This window comes from Rhinolophus ferrumequinum, chromosome 16, assembly GCF_004115265.2.
Source record: "Rhinolophus ferrumequinum isolate MPI-CBG mRhiFer1 chromosome 16, mRhiFer1_v1.p, whole genome shotgun sequence".
Taxonomy (NCBI): domain Eukaryota; kingdom Metazoa; phylum Chordata; class Mammalia; order Chiroptera; family Rhinolophidae; genus Rhinolophus; species Rhinolophus ferrumequinum.
The window spans coordinates 23,667,684-23,686,640 of record NC_046299.1 but is presented as its reverse complement, the minus strand read 5'-3'; the positions used below and the strand labels follow the sequence as shown (position 1 = coordinate 23,686,640).

The window sequence follows — 18,957 nt, the reverse complement described above, 5'->3', positions numbered from 1 at the left end:
TATTTGCTGGCTATTCCCCTACCCCTCATAGAGGTCTTAAGGGGAGAAAAGGTGATGGGAGAAGGACAAATCCAGCAGAAAGTTTGAGGTCCTAGTGGACCACAACATGAAATGGTCTCTCAGAGTTTGAGAAACTAGAAAAGCCTTCCACCCTGTCCTTTGCACAGAACATTGCTGAGGGCTGGATGCAATGACTGTATCTGAGAGCCCATGTCCCTCAGTGCGTGGGAATATAAAAGCGGGTATCATGAGAAAGTGCCCACAAATCTCAAACTCCAGACCTTGGGTTTCTCAACCTCCTTCCTATCTCGGGAGGTTGGGAGCAGTGAGCAGGTGACACAGGCTGCCCAGTAGCACCTTGTCCTTGACACCAAGTTTGTCTGGAGAGGGCAGAGCCTTAGGGACAACTGGGGAGGGAAGAAAGCAGGGAGATCTGAGTCACCGGTGTGGAGCTTTGGGTGTAGGCAAGGCAGGCAGCAGTGGGAGGCTCCTGAGTCCTGAGGAGGTGAATAGGCGAGGTCTGGGAGAGAGCTGGAGGATTCTGGGGTCAGTGGGAGGCTCTGCGGTCAGCAGGAAGACTCGCGGGGTAGGTGGGCAGAGTCGGGGGTTTGTTTCAGGAGTCTGGAGGGTTGGAGAGTGGACTGGGCTGGGGGTCAGCTGGAGGAGCCTGGCATCAGTGGGAGGGACCTGGGCTTTGGTGGGAAGGGCATTAATAGGAGGGTCTGGGAGCCAGGGGGAGGGAAATGGAGTACCATCATGGGGTCAGCGGACAGGGGAATTGTCAGCAGGAAGGCACCTATCAGTGAGGTCTGATGAGTCAGAGGGTAAGGGTGGTGGGCTGGGCCCAGGGACCCTGACCACAAGCTCCATGGGCTCCCGAGCCTTGTTTCGATAAGCCCTGCGGATGGTGTCCACTGCTCGCTGATGAGTCACCTGCTCCAGGCTCTCTCCATCCACTGCTACAAGCTCGAAGCCAGCCTGGGATGGGAGTGGGAGAATCACAGCCCTCACTCTTCAGGTCACTTCTACCCCAAGACCAACTTCTCACCTCCACCAGCTAGGACACTCCTCCCCATCTGGGTAGAGGGGATGGACAATGGAACTTTTGTGCCTGGAGCTGTTGGGGGCTGGGTGGGGCACAGACAATGGCCCTTTGTCCCTTGGGACTAGGGCTGGAACAGGATGGGCTGCCCTCAGTCCCAGGCTGGCATGAGGGGGCAGATTTTTCCTTTGGCCTACTCATCCTGCAGGCCTGACCCCCGCCCCCAACGACCTGGTCTAAACATGCCTGGCTGGCAGATAAGCATGAACCAGTCCACCCCCACCAGAATCAGCTCTGGGTCAAGGGGCAGACCTGAGTGCGCGTCACCCACCTGCAGGGCCCCACTGAGGAAGGCAGCGCCCCCAGGGAAGATCTTTTCTATCTTCACCATGGGCTGCACCTTGGACTCAATGCCCCCTGAAATGCTGATGCCTAGTGAGAGAAACATGGCGCGAGAGTGCACCATGCCCCTAAGACCCAGAGCTCCCAGGACAGACCCAGGACCCCATTCCCAAATCCGGGGCCCCCAACTTCTCCCAAACCCTGATTCTATTACTACTCAACTTTCAACTCACTCCAAAATCCTCTAGATCCCAAAGCCCCCAAATCTAGACCCATCAACTACACCCCAATACCCAATTCCTTTAACTAGGCCCCGGCCCCCTAGTCACATCCCAAAACCAAACCCACCAAACTTACCCAGACCCAAGAGCACCCCTGCCAGGCCCAATCCCACCTGGACTCACCCAAGGACTGTTTCATCTTGGACAGCGTGACTGTCCTCAGCTCCCCACTAGGGGCCTTTGTGGCTGCCTCCTCGGCTGTCATGGCAGTTCCATTCTCGGAGGGCCCGTGACTGCCTCCCGCCTTAGCTGCCTGCCCATCCAGAGGTCGCGGCAGAGGGGGCCTGGCCTTCCGAGGCTTATGGTAGCGTCCATTGGTGGTGCTGGGGTTGGGGATAGGTACCGGGGATGGGGAACGCCTGCGTCCGGGGGACTTGCCTCGGCCCCGGCTGCGGCTGCGGCTGCGGCTCCGGCTCTGGGCCGGGCCATGGCTCTGGCTCTGGCGAGGGTCCTCTCGTTCCAGGGGTTCTGTCAGCAGCCAGTTAGGCCTTGGGGGTCGGGGAGCAACAGGGGGTGGTTGGGGAGGGGGTGTGCAGGTGCTTCGGCGTGGAGCGAAGGCATCTACTGGCACATCTTGGAGAGGGGGTATCCCTTTATGAGGGTGATGGGGCGCAGAGGCACCCCGGGAGACCTGGAGGTCCCCCAGCCGCTCCCTGAGCTCCCCATCATCCTCCTCCTCTGAGAAGCCATTCACAGGCAGCAAGTAGAAGCCTCCACGACTGTCTGGGGAAGAGGGCCAAGGTCAGACTGCCTCCTCCTCACTAGCCCAGACCCCAGTCCTTGCCTGTGTTCCTGGGCCAAGGAGCCCCAGGCCTCAGGTGTGCTCAGACCCTACAAGCAGCATTTCCCCGCAGTGGGTCATGGCCCCTGTTCCACTGGAATAGTATTTTAATACTTTCTATTGTAATACTTACAGTTTTATTTTAATGTGTCTAAGACAAAATATGACTCACACACCTAACTGGTAATTTCTGGAGATTATTGCATAGAATGAGACTAGATTTAAAAAGCGGGTGGGTTTAAAACCAATTATTAGGTAAATAATAGTGGTGAATGGATGTGACAGAAATGGTTCTGGTGGACAATGGTTTTCCTTCAGAAAACCACACATACCTCTGAAACCACAATAACCCACATGGGGGAGGGAAAAAAGGCCTGTTCTCCCTTCCCCAATCTCCCAGGGGTGTGCCCCCTCCCCAGGCTCTGGGACTCTGACTGACCAGGCACAGGAGTGATGAGGTGACGCTTGGGTGGTGTGTCCTGCCGGGATGGTCGCAAAGCAGGAGGCCGTACTGCTTAAAGAGAATAGGTCAGAGGCAGGGCCCACTGCCAAGCTCCCTGATGGACACAGCTAGAGTAACTCAGGCAGTCTCTGCCCCCTCTCCACAGGGAGATGCCACCCCTCTCCCCACCTGGGGCTCAGGATCTGTAGCCCTGCCCCCCAGCTGCTGACCTGCCCGGCTCTTGAGGGCTTCAAAAGCTTCCAGCTCCACAGGCATCACCATGCTGTCGAAGCGGCCCAGGTCAGTGGGCGCCACCACACTCCTGGGCAAGGGCAAGAAATGGGTTGGGCAGGGGATTCAGCCCTGGAGAGGCTGGGGAAGGTATCAGGGGACCCTTCCTGCCTTCAAGCCCTCCCACAACCCCCTCCCCACCTGATATCCCGCAGCAGCAGCAGCTTTGCGGGCTTGTCCAGAATGGCCAGCAGGGGCCTCACCAGGTCCTCCACACCGCCCTCATGCACGTACTGCAGAGAGAAGCGCCACGGGTCAGATAAGAGCAGGGACTTCCAGAGCTGGGTGAGGGGGAATGCCTGGGCACCTATAGCCCCTCCGCGTTTAGGAAAGGCTCTCCCCATCCCCAGGCTGTCCACAGGATGTTTTATCTTGGTGACTAGGTAGAAGCCTGCAATAATAATAGCAGACTTGTAATAGCAACAACAGCAATGACAGCTTTGGGACAGGCACTTTTCTAAGCCTTTTACACGTGGTCTTTCATTTAGCAACCACCCTGAGAGAGGACATTAATTATTCCTGTTTTGCCGATGAGGAAACTGAGGCTCGGAGAAAAAGACTTTGCCAAAGCCACACAGATAAGGAAGTGTAAAGAGGGACTGGAACCTGAGAAGTCTGGCTCTTGCCTGCTCCGGGACCGGAAAAGGATGTGCAGGGCGTGGACTCTCTTCACCACCCCCACCTCCAAGCAGAAAGAAGGAATTCGAGCCAAACACTAGGCTGTGGCCTTGGCTGGCCCAGCATTTGTCTGCACACATTAGGCTTTGTTCAGGGCTGGAATGGGGACTTTGGGGAAGGGGTGGCCCTACAGAAAGCCTCTCCAGTTAGTATCCAGGGGGGTGGAGCCCCTTCTGCCTGGCACTGCCCGGATACTACCAGCCACACCCCACCTACGCAGACAAACTGGCAAACTGAACACTGGGAGCCACCCTACTTGTACAGCATACCGCCCCCTGGTGGTGAGAAGGAGACGCATACTGCTTCAAGGATACAAACACAGAGCATCTTGTATGGACATAGACACAGGGAAACAGCGTGCCCTGGTGGTCAGAGTGAGACATTCATAAATATCTGGAAATAAAAGATAAACTCGGTATGTGGCCTTAAACCACACACAAAGTTACAGGGACCTACACATACACATATCAACAACACACCCCTTTTGTCTGGAGAGAGATATACGAGTACATAATGGTACAGAAATAGTCATATATGTGTACATACACACTTCAAGTCCACAAATCTGCATCAGTACCCACTAAGAGCAGTGCACCGGTCAGTGGGGGCACGACGAGGAAGACCCTGTTCCAGGTCTTCAGGAACTCGGTGTAGTGGGAACTAGGGACATAATGAGCCACGTGCCCCAATGAACTACAAACCACGGGCAATGGGGCAGAGGGCATCTCAGAGGAGGATGGCAAGATCAGAGTAGGCTTCATGGAAACGGTGGCCTTTACACTGACTCTTAAGGATAAATGCAGGCAGGGATCAGCATGAAATTTGGGAGGAAAGTGCTCCGAGGATGAGGTGGAATAACTGGCAGATAGAAGTTTAACTTGACTGTGGGGTGCAAGAAGGGCCTCCACCCATGTAGACTGCACAGGTTATGACGACAGTGCCCCCAGAGTTGTGCAATTCAGAACCTGTATAAAACTCTGTGGTGACCAGGGGAAGATAATATGGTGATGTGGCGACTATGGGAAAGCTGGTGTCAGTGGGCTGGGGAGTCACATCAGGGAGCACCTTGAATTTGACGATGCAGAACTTGCACTCTATTCTTCCGAAGAGGTTACAAGGAGGCTTGAGGAGTGCACAGTGATCAGAGATGCCTGGTGTGGCGACTGTGCAGAAGGGAGGCCTGGGGTTCACGGCTACACATCAGAACCACCAGGGAGCTTTACTAATCTTTCAAGCCAGGACTCCTCTTCAGAGGGTCTGACCTCTTGGTGTGGGTGGGGCTTGGGTCAGGTTTGGGTGGTGTATCGAGCTCCTCAGGTGCTGTGGGGACACAGCGAGAGGCTAACTTGGCCCGTAAAGGGAGCTGACAGGTGAGCGAAAAGGAGCTGAACAAAGAAACAAACACAGAGCCCCCCCTAGTGGCCACAGCCCAGGCTTGCAGGCTCCTAGAGCTCCACTTACCGCTGAGAGCTAAGCATGACTTAACTGAGTTTAGCACAAAGACCCTCAGCTGCCCCCAACATGCACCCCATCTGCAGCTCTGCTGTAAACCAGGCCTTGGTCAAGGGATGCGTGAATTGCCACGTCTCAGTCTCCAGGTGACACATACATATCTTAGCCAGACACATGCATACTCACACACAGATACAATTATACAGTTAAGTCCACACAGACCCAGGTACCCCACAGACAGACAAATGCACACATCACACAGGCATACAACACAGCCCCCCCTTGACCAAGGTAAGGGAGTGGGGAGAGCCACAAATGATTTCCTGAAACTCCTCAGCTTGCCCTTGCATACAGGCTCATGTGTGCTCTGATGCAAATTCATCACAGGGAACCCATCAGAGAAACCTGGGGGTTCTTGAGACAGTGGGCTAGGAGAGGGTCTTCCAATACCCTTGGAAGGGATGACCTGTGCCTCCTGCAGCCTCCTCAACATTCAGGCTACAAAGACTCCCTCAAATCTAACCTCCACCCTACCCTGGGCCCTCTGGTCTGTTTGAAGTGGAAGGGAAAAGAGAACAACAGTGTGGATAGACGCTGTGGGAGGCTTGAGCTGTGTGGGAGGACAAAAGATTACTTACTTGGATAACAGGGCAGGGACCTGGCACCAGGCCAGTCCTATTGGCTGACCCAGGAGCAGAAGTAGGCAAGGGGGGACAAGCCAAGCTTTAGAGGAGAACGGAGGCACGTGACTGTAGGGACTCATCCCCCAACTCATCACCTATCTGGCTCCTTCCCTCCTCAGCTTAAATATCACCTCCTCAAGGAGGCCCTCCCAAACTATATCTAGTTTGTGCCTCTTGGATTATTTTCTCATGTTCTTTTCCTTCACAGCACTGGACACAGTTTGTCACATGGCTGTTTAGGTTCTGATTATTATCTGTCTCCCCTTCCTGGCTGTGAGGAGTGTGTGTGTGTGTCAGGGTGGCTTCTGCTCTTACTGACCGTTGGCCTCACAGCATCAAGCCCAGATCATGGTCAGCAGACGTGGCCTCAATGAGTGAGGGGCTGGTGACACAGTGACCACGTGCTGGGGCTGGGGACAGGTTAGAGGCTCACCCTGGAGCAGTGACGAGTGACGGCCAGCACCTCGTCATCAGTCAGCAGCCGCCGGGCCAGGTCCTGAATAAGGGGCCGTCGGCTCTCCCAGGCCTGCACCCGCTCATCCACATTGGGCAGATGGCTGGAGGGGCTCCCAGACCTGGCAGAGAGCAGGGCACGGCCCCTCTCCCGGTCTGCAGGGCAGGAGCAAAGGGGTATGATGAAGGAGCCAAGAGCCACCAGGGAAAGAGGCAGGGGCTTCCCTCAGTGGGGGTCAGACCCCGGGACAGGCTGACGTGCCCCCAACAGAGTCCCAGCCTAGCTCAGATGCTCCCCACCATGGTCTCCCATAGTTCCACCATTGGCCCCTCAGCTTCCCCAACGCAGACCAGTCTGTTCCTTAATGGAGTCCTGACCCAGTGGCCCCCAGGACCCCTGAACATGCACCATCATGCTAGTCTGGTCTCCACTGGAATTCTAGCACAGGCTCACTCATGTCCCCAAATCTGTCTTTAAGAGTTCAAACTCAAGCTTCCAGTCCTCAAAAGGGCACCCCAATATCTGTCTGAAACTCTCCTAGTAAACTTAGTCCAGTGCCTTTTTGTTGCCTCCAATATGCACCTCCTATCTGCCTGATCACTCGTGCTTGACCCCAACTGAGTTTAGCCCAAACTTCAACCACCTCCAACATGCACCCCATCAGCATGTAAACCAGGCCTCGGCCAAGGGATGCATGAATTACCGCGTCTCAGCCTCCAGGTGACAAACTTCTGCACGGGCCCCACTCCCCCTGCTAAGAAGAAGAAAAAGGCTCAGCAGCAGGCCCTGGTTCTCAATCTGAAAATGGGGGTTCGGGGGCTCAGGATTGGCTGGATCACTGGCTGGAATGGAGAGTTCAGGCTGGAAGGAGGTGGGATAGGGAGGCAAGAGGCCAGGCCGTGAGGATCTTGAAGGTCGTGCTCAAGCTAAGGACTCTGTTCATAGTCACTGGGCAGTCAGTGAAGGTTTGGGATCAAGAGAGGGGCAGTGTGAGCTCTGCTGTGGGCACAGAGTCCCAGAGAGCAGTTTCCAGGCTCTCGGCCTCCCGGGGGAAGGCGCTGGCTCGGGGAGCAGATGGCCATCAGCTGTGACGAGTTGGCCATCAGCTGTTACCGGTTAGCCATTGGCCACTGGTATAGCTGCCGTGGCTGAGCTAGCAAGCGCAGATTGCAGTTAGCAAGGGGGTTGGTTGGCAGAGAAGCTGACGGCGGATTGCGGATCGTGTGGCTCCTGCTTCCTGTGTCTCCAACCCGGCCCCCAGAGAGACTATAGTGGTATGACTCCCCTATCTATGGCTCCGTGGTTGTTCCGTTTTGGCCTCACCACGTCCTGCGTTCTTATGTGGGGCGCGGGACCAGAGACCCCGCATGAACACCCTGCGTGATATCTGCTTATGCAGATTCATTTGGAAGCAAATGTATGGAGGCAAGAACCCCAAGGACAGTGTTTGGAGGAGTACCTACCTTCAAGGGACAAAGAGAAAAAGAGCCTTTGAAGGAGAAAGAGGAGTGGCCAGAGGTGGGAGGAGAATCAAGAGAGAGCAGGGCTCCTGGGGCTGTGGAAAGAGACATGGGTTGAGGGAGGGGGAATGACCTGCCCTGATTTGAAGGGATTGTCTCACCATGGGACTGTCACCTTGAGACCCCCAGAGAGGAATAGGGCCCAGCTCCTCATCCTGTAGTTGTTTTTGCCAACCCAACATCCACTCTCTCTTCTGGAAACAGCACCCTGATTTCACCCGGGGACCCCCATTCTCACTGCATGTGCTCCAGGGTGGGTGCATGACCCGGGCCAGCGATGAAAGTAGCCTCCCTTTCTCCCACATCACAGTGGTTTGTTGGGCATGTGATCCCAGCTGGGCCAGTAAAAGCCTGGGACTTCCGCTGGGGCTATTTAAGGAGACCTCTCTTTTCCCTGAGTTGCTAAGTGACAGTGGCCATCTTAGCTTCAGTGGGCAAAGCCTGTATGATAATGAAGCCAACCAGGGGAAAGGGAACCAAAAGATGAGGAGGGGCCAATGTCTGACGAGATTGTTTAAACAGTTAGACCCAGGTTAAATCAGTAGCTGAGCCAAGAACTGCTTTTTAAAGCTAGTTTGGGTTGAGTTTCTATCGTAGGCAACCCAGAGAGTCTTAACTCATCCCCTCTTGGTCCAGTCTCTGAACCTCACTTGGGAGATGAGAGACCCTCCATGAAGATCCTTAGGAAGCCCCTGACATGAGTTAAGTCTGCCCTTCTGCCTGGGCCCTGATCTAGAAATGGCCTTACTCGAGGATGGCTCTAGAACTGAGTGGAGCTCTGGAGGGGGTAGGTGAAGCCAAATGCTCTAGGAAACAAGTGCCCTTCCTTCCCAACAGAGCCAAGAATACAGGGATCGAACCCAAGCTCTTCCACTTCCTTCTATGCTGTGACTCTGTTTTCCCTTCTGTAAAATGGGGAGATGAAGCAGTATAACAATGACCACTACATTTTCTGAGCACCTTCTATGTGTCAGACAATGTCCTGTGTGATGAACATACACTAATTCACTTATTCCTCATTACTCCTAAAGATATAGGTATTATTACTTCTATTTAACTCATGAGGAAACAGGCTCAGGGGGTGGAGTGGTGACTCACAGCTAGCAAGAGGCAGGGAGGGATTGAAACCCAGAGCTGCTGGGTGCCAAAGTGGACTTTTCCTCCATCCTCCCTGTCTGACCCACCCAGCACTTACCTCTCTCCATGTCCAGGCGAGGGCGGGGCTTGACTGGGCTTCCACTCTCCAGAGTCCAGGCCTCTCTGCACCCATCCCCTGCCAGCCGCCCCTGCCGCCCTCCCTTGAAGAAGAGGTTCATCAATGTCTTGGAGCGCTGCAGGGCACCCTTCTCCCCAGAGGACCCCGACTTCTCCTTCTTCCGCTGCTTCTTCTCCTCTGCAGACACGAGGGAGCACCGGGAGGGGCTGGAGGGGTGGGCAGAAGGGAAGGACAAGGGGCAGGGGTGTGGGGAGGGGCAGAGAGAAGGGAGAATAGGGGGCAGACAGGCTCTGCAGCCCGGTGGGGAGGTAGGGTCCTCCTCTAACGTTCCACCCTTCCCCCATCCCACAGCTATCGCCATGTGAGGAATCCATGAGGGCTGGAGTGTGTGTGTGTGTACAGGCCTAGGAACTCCAGGATGAAGGGGATTGGTCAGCGCTGGTTTGGGGCCCAGAGCTGACTGGAGCTGAGGCTGGGACTCAGAGTGGGTTTGGGGCCCAGGACTAATTTAAAATGGGGCCCAGAGCAGGGTCTGAGTGTATTCTGGGGCCCAGGTTGGGACTGGGGGTGGGGCTGGGTGAAAGCCTGGGGCAAAAGGAGGTTTGGCGCACAGGACAGGGTGTGAGGGAAGTTTTGGACCAGGGGCCATGGAGAGAGCAATAGCCACCAGTCCCCTACGTACCCCACAAGGTCAGGTGACTCTGGGAGCGTGTGATGGGGGGCCGGGGCCTGCTGAGGGCCAGCAGCAGAGCAGTTTTGGGGGACTCAGAGAGCGCAGAGTCAAGGCGGCGGGCAGGCGGGGGTCCATTGGAGCGGATGGCTGTGTCCCTGAGGATGACCGTGGGCCGCACGCTGCACCAGGTCTCCACGCAGCCCCCCGTGTCGGGCTCTGTCTGCATGGCTGTGTCTGCCCGCCCCCAGCCTGGGCCACGGCTGCCCTGCTCCTCAGGCCCCAGGCAGACATCCATGCGGTCTGAGGGCAAAGAGCTGGAGCCCTCAGCTGAGCTGTAGGGGGCACTGGAGGCGTATGAGGAGACACTGGAGCTGCTCTCAGAGGCCTGGGACAGCTGCTGCAGCACCCCGTTGCTCACTGCGGGCATTGGGGAAGGCAGGAGTGTCTTGGGGGTCTGGTGGGGTTGCTTCAGGGCCCTGCCAGGCTTGGGGGGCCCCTGGGCTTAGGGACTTGGGGAACATCTGGCAGCAGCCAAGGTTGGAAACACAAGGTCTGGGGACATGGTTGCCCAGCATCCTGCCTTGCTGAGACCTTGGGCAGGTCACTTTCCCTCCATCCACCCCCTGGGACTCCAGACCCTAGGCAAGCCTGTAACAGAACCTGCAGTTTCTCAGAGGGGAGCCCAGAAACAGCTTTGGGCAGTGTGAAAGTTCCAATAAGGTCTTAGTGCCCTTGGCCATTTATTCTTCAGAGATTCTGGCCCCACCATTGGGCCTCAGCCCTTTCTCTCCAACATTAGGGGCCTGAGTCACTTACGTCGGTCCAGCCAACAGTATTCAGAAACCATCTCCTTGTAGGCAGGATACCGGCCTGTCTCCTGAGGAGGGCACAGTGGGCAGAGGAGAGCATGGGGAATGGGTGAGAAGGAAGGGTGAGAATGGGGAGTGATGGGAGTAAACTTTTCAAACTCATCACTCTCCTCCCACTTCATTATGCTCTCACCACACAGGCCACTTTATTTCTGAATGTACTGAATTCCTCTATACCTCAAGGCCTTAACACTTGCTTTTCCTTCTGCGTAGGTTCCTTTCCTTCAGCTCATTTTATAGCTAGCTCCTTCTCCCTCTTGAAGGTGTCACTTCCTCAGAGAGGCCTGTTCTGACCACCCCCACCTGGACCCAGCGAAAAGGGCCTTCTTAAATGACCCCATTCCATCTCTCTATCAATTTCCTTATAGCATCTGTCACAATTTGCATGTATCTAGTTTATTTGTCTGTCTCCCTCCAGTAGCAGAGACCTTGTTTTGTTCACTGTTTCAGCCTCAGTACCTGGCATTGTGGCTGACGTATAGTAGGTGCTTAAAAAAATTGAATGGATGAATAAATGAATGAATAAATGAGGGGCAGAGTGGGAATGAGGAGGAGTGTTTGGGAAAATTTGAGAGGAAGGAAAGGGAGAAATGGGATGTGGGAAAGGCGTGAAATAGAGGCAGTGGGGGGCAGGGAATGGTGGAGGAGGAATTGCATGGTGAAATAGGTAAAGGCTTGAAGAAGGGAGAAGGGTGGAGCAGGGGCCAGGATGAGGCACTAGGCAGAGTGAGGCATCACCTCCTCCAGGAGCCAGAGTGAGAAGGACCTGATCCTCAGGCAAGTGTGAGACCCACATGAATAATGGATCCAGCCACTTCCCCTGAAACTCAATCTCTGGTCCTAGCCCAGCCTTTCTTACTCTGTACCCTGAGGATGCCCACCACCTAGGTCCTGCTCAGAGCCACAGCTACCACCCAACCTTTCTGGGCAGGACACTTTTCCTTTTAATCCTAGGCCTCCACCACTCACATGAAGGGGCACTGCCCGAGGTGTCTGGGGAAGCAAGCCTGGAATCAGGCCCTGCTATTGGCCAGCTGAGTAACTGACTGTGGTTCCTCAGTTATTTTGCCTTTCTGTGCCTCAGTTTCTCCTTCTACAAAATAGGGATGAGAACAATGCCCGCCCTACCTCTCATATGGCTGTGGGAAAGTCCTACACTGTAGAGCGACGGGCACAATTAAGTACTAGAGGGCTCTCGGAAGTCCTTTCTACAGTCTGGCCTCTCCCTGACTCCCACAGGGCTGCTCACCTTAATGGTCAACATGATGTGCGTTTGGCCCTTCAGCACCTCCACGGCCTGGCTGTGGCTGATGTCGTCGAACCTGACACCGTTGGCCGCCAGGACCTGGTCTCCCACCTTGATGCCATTCTCCTCGGCCAGCCCACCATGGTCCACTCTGGGGTCAGACAGGCAGCAATCTGATGGGCCTGCCCTCCCTCACCCCATTCCAGATTCTCTTTACTTGGATACAGGGATGCTCCAGTTAAACTCCTGGACTCTCCTCCTGGTGGCCCCTGCCCCCCTCTGCAGATTCCACCCCTGACCTAGGCCCGCATTTGGACATGGAGTTGGCCAGCCTCACGTGTTGACCCAACCCCAGGTCCCAGCCCAGGCCCCACCTTTTCCCCTCCCCATTTCATTCCCTGCCCAGCCCTCACTTGGACACATAGATGCCCAGGCCAAACTCCTTGCCCCCACGGATGTTGAAGCCCAGGCAGAAGTCATCGGAAGTCGTGTAGAGGTGGACGATGCGTCTCACACCGTCCTCTGAGCAGCTGTCAGACGGTGTTGAACTGCACTTCTCTACTACCAGCCGTCGATTCACCACGTCCACCCTGAGGCAGCAAGCAGGGGCCCTCAGCCTGCCTGCCACCCACTCCCTTCTCTCAGCAGCCCCCACAACTGCAGGGGAAAGGTGGGGCTGCCTTTGAGGGACTTCCCAGACCTGAGAGCATCAGTGGGACATAGATTAATCAAATCTGGGAAACCATCCTGGTCTCCATTTGTTATTGAGCAGCTACAACGTGCCAGGCCCAGCTCTGAGGGAGAGACGCCGTTACTATCCCAGACTCAGCAGCAGCAGTATAGAGGCCACTGGGGTCTGGGATAGCAGAGCTGTGGGGACAGACATGGCCTCTTTTTATCTCAAGGTCAGGCCTTAGGATCCCTGGTTTCCAGCCCCAGGGATTGGGAGGAATAGAAGATATACTAGTTAGGCCCATGCAGAGCTCTGTGCCCTCGGCCTCTCCTGCCGTGGCTTTGGGTGAGGGTGCCAGGGCAGGCAGGACAGGCCTTCTCACCATGTGGTCTTCTCCTTGGAGAATTTGATGCCTGGCACACGGCCCATGCGCCTCACCATCATGTGCAGGCGGCTGCTGCCTGTCAGGACCTTCACGGCGCTGCCCATTGTGGTGCTCTCCAGGCTCAGCCCATTCACCTCCGTGATCTTGTCTCCCACACACAGGCCAGCCCGCTCTGCACCAGGGAAGAAGGATGGCTTGCATGGGCCCCTCAGGAGAAGTCCCCAGCATGAGGCTGAGCCCCCATCAGACCAGGCTCCCTGGGGTAAAACTTCTTCCCTGAGATTAGGGATCCCCAGGTAGGGTCTGAGTGTCCCCTATTAGCCTAGGGACCTGTCCAGTAGCCCACTCTGCCCTGGGAGGGAAGCCCATCTCCCCATCAGATCAGACCCACCAAAGTTGAGGGCCCTTCCTCCCATCCCTGACAATAGCACCTCTGTACCCCACTGAGGTGAGGTCCCATATGTCCCCCAGGACCTCACCCCTGGGGGCTGTGCTCACCTGCACTGCTCCCCTCCTCCACCTTGCTGACGAAGATGCCCAGGCCATGCTCAGAGCCGCCCCGCACACTGAAACCCAGCCTCCCCGTTGGACTCTTCTCCACCCGGATGGCGTGGATGATGTCACTCTCGTCACTGTTGGCTGTAGGGGTGGGGACACAGACATGACTCCCATGCCCACTCGGGCCACAGCAGGCCCCTTGGTTCCTAAGTTGGGGCCTACAAAACCTGCGTGGCTGGGTACAGGCACCCAGCGACTGAAATGGGAGGGGGGCACAGCCAATTTCTGAGTTCCCTGTGGGTGATTTTGAGACCAGGGGCCAGTGAGAGTGCAGGAGCAGGCAGGACAGGACTCCATGCCAGAAGACCCTCTTCTCCATCCCTCATAACATAGAAGGGTGTGTGTGTGTGTGTGTGTGTGTATATGTGTGTGTGTGTGTCTAATGCTTACTAAGTTCCCATGCCCACAGGATAGGCCAAATGCCTAAAAATCCTGGTACTCTGAGGGTCAGATGGACAGAAAAGAGGTTCAAGACTCCATCCTATGGGGCACAGGTGAGGGAGCCTAGGCTCTTCAGCTTGCAGTGGAAATGAATCTATTAGCTCAATTTTCAATTAATTGAAGAGCTATTTTGTGAAAGGTATTAGATGTTTTTGACAATGCAACCCAGAGGGCAGAACCACGCTCACATAGTGGAGTTAGATGGAGGCCAGTTGGTTCTAAAACCTTCAGCTGTCAGACAATGGAATGAGTTTTCCAGGAGGGAGAGTGAGTTCCTCATCCTTGGAGGCATGCAAGCTGACACTTGGTAAATCCCTGTCTAGGATGTTGTGGAAAGATCCCTGAGGTGCCTTCTGTCTTTTAGACTCTGGGATTCTGGAGGTAAGGACTCTAGGAGCTACCTGACTGTATGAAGAGAGAAATCCCAAACAACCCCGTGTTGTAATACGTGCCCAGATCCCAGAGTGGTCCTCTCCATCTGTGCAGGGGAAAGTCAGGGAAGGGGGGTCCCTAGGAGCTGGAGCTGTCAGGGAAGTTTTCTTGGAGGATTAAGATGGGTGGGATTTGGATGCGTGGACGGGAAGGGAAAATATTAATGAAGGGCTGAAGTGAGCAAAGGCTCAGAGGTGGATCTGTGAGGAAACTTTCTGGTTGGAGAGAAGTGAGAAGACTGGAGAGGTAAGTTGGGTCCCAGGTGAGAAGGTGAGATTTTTGAGCAAGGCTTACTCCAGAAGAAATCACACACACACACACACACACACACACACACACACACACACACTGAAAGAGAGAGGGAGAGGGAGAGGAGAGGGAGAGGGAGAGGGAGAGGGAGAGGGAGAGGGAGAGGGAGAGGGAGAGGGAGAGGGAGAGGGAGAGGGAGAGAGAGACACTTCTATTTGATCTAAGAGAAATCATGTTACAGTGCATGACCAGGGCAACTCAGGAAGAAATCCCCAAGGGAAGCCTGTGGGCAGGGATGGTGCAGAACAGAGACGTGGAGATCTTGGGGCTTCCTAGCTAATTCTATCTGCACAGGTTTTGGGACCTTTTCAGCCCAACCAAGGATGCTTTTGCTCTCTCATCCCCCAAACATTTTCTGCTCGGTCCATCTCTGGGGCCTCCCTACGGCCCTCGGCTAGGGGGATGCCAAATCTGGGGTTTTGAGCCTAAGAGCTTGGGGTATCTGAGGATGGAAACTCTTCTACCTCCACTGCCCTGACCCAGGCCACTGACCGAGGGCATTACACAGCCTCCTCACTCTCTCCCCACTTTCACTCTTGCCTTCTTTAATCCATTCTCTACACCGTGGCCAGAGTCAGCTTTGATAATAGATTGCCTTTCCCCTGATTAAAAACGTCACTGCGTACACCTGCTTCTAGAAGGAACCCCATACTCCTCCCATGTCCAATAAGGCCCTTCATGGACTTTCCTCTGCCCACCTCTCTCCCCTCACCTCTGGTCTCCCTCCCTGGTCTCCCTGAGCTTTGGCCACACTGATCTCCTTCCTGTTCTTCTCACAGGCCAATCCTTTCCGTGTTCCCCTCTGCCTGTGACACTCTTGCCCAGACCTTCATAAAGCCAGCTCCTACTCTTCAGGCTCTCCTGGCTCACACACCACTTTCTCAGAGAAGCCTTCCTGGGCTACCCTAACTAAGAAAGTCCCTTCCCTCCTCTCTGTTAGAGTGGTTCTCAAAGCATGCTCTCCAGACCAGCAGCACCCAGGAAATTATTAAAAATGTGAATTCTCAGCCTTTCCCTCAGACTCACTGAATCAGATGCCCTGGGTGTAGGATGCAGCAATCTGTCATTTAACATGCCCCCCCCGCCCCCGCCCCGGCCCATTCAGATGTATTCTAAAGTTTGAGGAACACTACTCTATCATATCATCTGAATTAGTACCTTCAAGATTCTTACCGGCCTTTCTCATTATTTGCTTTTTGTGTGTTACTTATTATCTATCTCTTTTCACTAGGCTGTAAGATCAACCATGGTAGGCACTTTATAATTCTTTTCCACCAATCTATCCCTAGTATGTGGCTCAGTGCTTGGTATTTGCTAAGTCGTTTTTGAATAAATGAAAGAATAAATGGACAAATGAATGAGCTAGGATAGACAGGAGAAAAGGCTAGTTTGGATTAAAGATAATGCATTTTCTCTGAGACCAGCTGGGTTTGCGGAGCTGGTGGGAACCTGTGGGGTTGATGTGCGTGGCAGTGTATCTCTTCCCACTGTATCTCCCTTATCAGTTACTTTAGGCCCAAGTGGTCTAAATAATAACCCAGGGGAGGGGTTCCAAGCTATGTAAGTTGGGAGATATTTGTGCTCAGGCAGAGGGGAAGATTCTGAGCGCAGAGGCTCCCAGCCCAGACAGGCTAGGGGCCAGCAGGTCAGAGCAATGGCCCTCGGGCACGGTGTGTCTGGTGTGTGAGGGGAGCCATAGCACAGTTCTGTGATACAATGGGCCTTACAAGGGCAGTGCCGTAGTGCTCTCCTCCCCCCTCCGTGTGTCATAGCTCCTCTGGGGACTTCCTTCTGTTCCATGAGCAGTGCCCTGCTGCTCACCTGAGGGGGAGGCTGAGTGGGCCCCTGGTGGAGGAAAGCCTGCTGTGTGAGCAACATGCTCCACCCCTGACCCGGAGGCCTGGGTAGGGGAGCAGAGATGCCCAGCTGGGTTAGAGGAGAGGAGCAGGGTCTGAAAAGGACAGTCTGGGATCCAGCCAGGGGTGCTCTGCTGGCTGACACACAGGATGGGAACTGGAGATATTTATCTGGTCCTGTCCAGAGAAAGCCCAGGCCCAGGGGGCCCCCACTTCTCCACTGCCATTCAAGGCCCTGCTTTGCTCACCTGCTCTTTGTCGCCTCACACCTGTCACTGCAGCCAGGCTGTCTCCTAAGTGCCAGCCCCATCATGCTCCATGCTTTCCATTTTCATCCTTTGTCTGTGCTACCTCCACCCCATCACCAGCTATTCTCATCCCTGTCTCTAAGTCCTGCTACACTGTAAATTTCTGAAGGTGAAGATTGAGACTTGTTTCTCGCTGGGTCCCCTGCAGGACCTAACCAGGGCTGGTACAGAATCGGTGTGCAATGAAAAGGCATTAAGCATCTACATAAGCTTAGGTCTCCCGTCCGTCAGGGCCCAGCCCTGGGGCTCCCTCCCTGACCCTTCACCCTCTTCTTCCTCCTCTTCTAAGGATCGGCTGCACTATCTTTATTTCCCTACTTCTGCAGGTGAAGCCTTTCATTCTATCTGCCTAACTGGGCACTGGCTCTTCATAGCTCAGCACAGAGCTGCTCACTCAATAGGCTGGTTGATAGAGGATGTCCTCCATCCTGCCCACCCCTCAAAGGCACACACAAACGGGTTTGGAGAAAGGGAGAGTCCATGGGATGAAGGGGCCAATTCAATACCCTGCCTAGCTCAGTTGGGAGCTAGCATCTCCCTCTCCCTCTCCCTCTCTCTCTCTCTCTCTCTCTCTCTCTCTCTCTCTCTCTCTCTCTCACACACACACAACACACACACACACACCTTTTCCTGCTGCTATGTATGCCCCGTTCCACCTGTGATCTCTCTATAATCCTGGAGTCCTAAAAGATTGGCCTGAAGGGGAAAAAAGGTAGATGAGATACAGTGTATGGGCTCCCAGAGGGCCCTGCCTACCCCATCCCAAAGACTCCCATCTCTTGAGCTCCGCCACCCATACTGGCTCTGCTTACTTAGCGCTATATTTTCCCTCCCCCACCCTCCGTTCCAGGCTAGTGGCTGGGCACCACCCGCACCTTCGATGGGGGAGTTGATGAGGATGACACGGCCCATGGGCGATGAGGCTCGGATTCCGCGGGGGGGCCCATTCAGCAGCCGCTGTTGCTTCCTCAGCAGGTATCGCGTTGCGGAGCCCGAGTCGCTGCCCAGGTGGCCTCGGGAGGAGAGGGAGCTCAGAGAGCCCGAGCTTAGGTCTCCGAGGCCCAGTGGGTCGAAGCCCACTGAGAAACCGTGCGCCATGGCGCCTAGACTACAGGTCCATAAGAAACCTGCTAGCCCTCGAGTGGAGGGCCCGGCGAGCTCAGGGCTCCATGAGCTTTCTGTGCAGGACTGGGGGTCCCAGTGACCGGGATCCCCCCACCTCTGCTGCCTCTCCGAAGTGTGAGCTCCAAGCCTGCGCAGGAAGGGGGTGGTGTCAGGGGTGTGAATGCTGCTCCCCAGATTTCCACCCTTCCCCCTGGTTTGAGCATCCTACCCTGTCACGCCTAAGGCCCCTCCCCTCTCGTACCCCCGGCCAGAGAACTGCCCAGGCCAGGCACCATCGTGGACCGCTGCAGCTATTCACACCAGGCTAGTGGGAACCTCTCATTCGACCCTCATTCGTGCTCTGAGCTGAGTCAGCTACTCGGTCCCCAATCCTCAGCAGAGGTTGAGAGAATGGAGATGAGATTCTTGCGGGCCCTGGGGCTTCAAGCGGTGTGAGAGAAATTGGGGCCAGGACAGTTCACTGCACACCTTTCCTGTGTACGTGGGTAGGTGCCAGCCGCGGTTCTCAGGCCTCGAGAGCAGGGCTGCAGGACCTGGGACAGCTGCAGCCAAAGACCCCGGGGATTTCCCGGCCCTCCGAGATCGCCAGGCTCCAGGCTACTATCCCCTCCGTCCCCTCTACTCTCCAATCTAAAGAGGTTGCGTGAATCTCTCACAGGCTTGGGGGAAAGACCTGCTGGCAAGAGCCCCACAACATCCCGTGCAAACCAGGGCTAACTCCCCTGGGGTAGCTCTGGGTCCCAGAACCAAGCACCCCATCCTCAGTTCGGCCCTCCCGGCCCCCCACTTCTTGGGCTCGGCCCCGGCCCCCCTCACCTGCTCGTGTGTGCGGCAGCCACCGGCCTCGCCCGCCCGAGGGCGCGAGCGACTGCGGCAGCGGGGGACCCCGCCCACGCCTCG

The 18,957-nt window shown here is 55.4% G+C and overlaps 1 protein-coding gene across 6 annotated transcripts; it reads right to left on the bottom strand.

Moving 5' to 3' along the window:
- Positions 1-18: 18 nt before the first annotated feature.
- PDZD7 (PDZ domain containing 7) lies at positions 19-18,920 on the bottom strand. 6 transcript variants are annotated; one of them, XM_033130331.1, is made up of 17 exons: positions 18,874-18,920; positions 17,808-18,184; positions 13,527-13,667; positions 13,026-13,200; positions 12,384-12,560; positions 11,974-12,121; positions 10,672-10,732; positions 9,865-10,272; positions 9,162-9,359; positions 7,150-7,200; positions 6,426-6,601; positions 3,321-3,412; positions 3,119-3,210; positions 2,886-2,957; positions 1,789-2,388; positions 1,374-1,474; positions 19-978 (listed from the first exon to the last, which is right to left on the bottom strand). In XM_033130331.1, the coding sequence occupies exons 2-17, from the start codon at positions 18,028-18,030 to the stop codon at positions 763-765; spliced, it is 2,931 nt and encodes a 976-aa protein (XP_032986222.1). In that variant the 5' UTR covers positions 18,031-18,184; positions 18,874-18,920; the 3' UTR covers positions 19-762. The 6 variants fall into 6 exon arrangements, with proteins under 6 accessions (XP_032986222.1, XP_032986223.1, XP_032986224.1 ...); XM_033130332.1 differs by having other exon boundaries at positions 9,865-10,155; XM_033130333.1 differs by lacking the exon at positions 1,374-1,474.
- Positions 18,921-18,957: the final 37 nt, after the last annotated feature.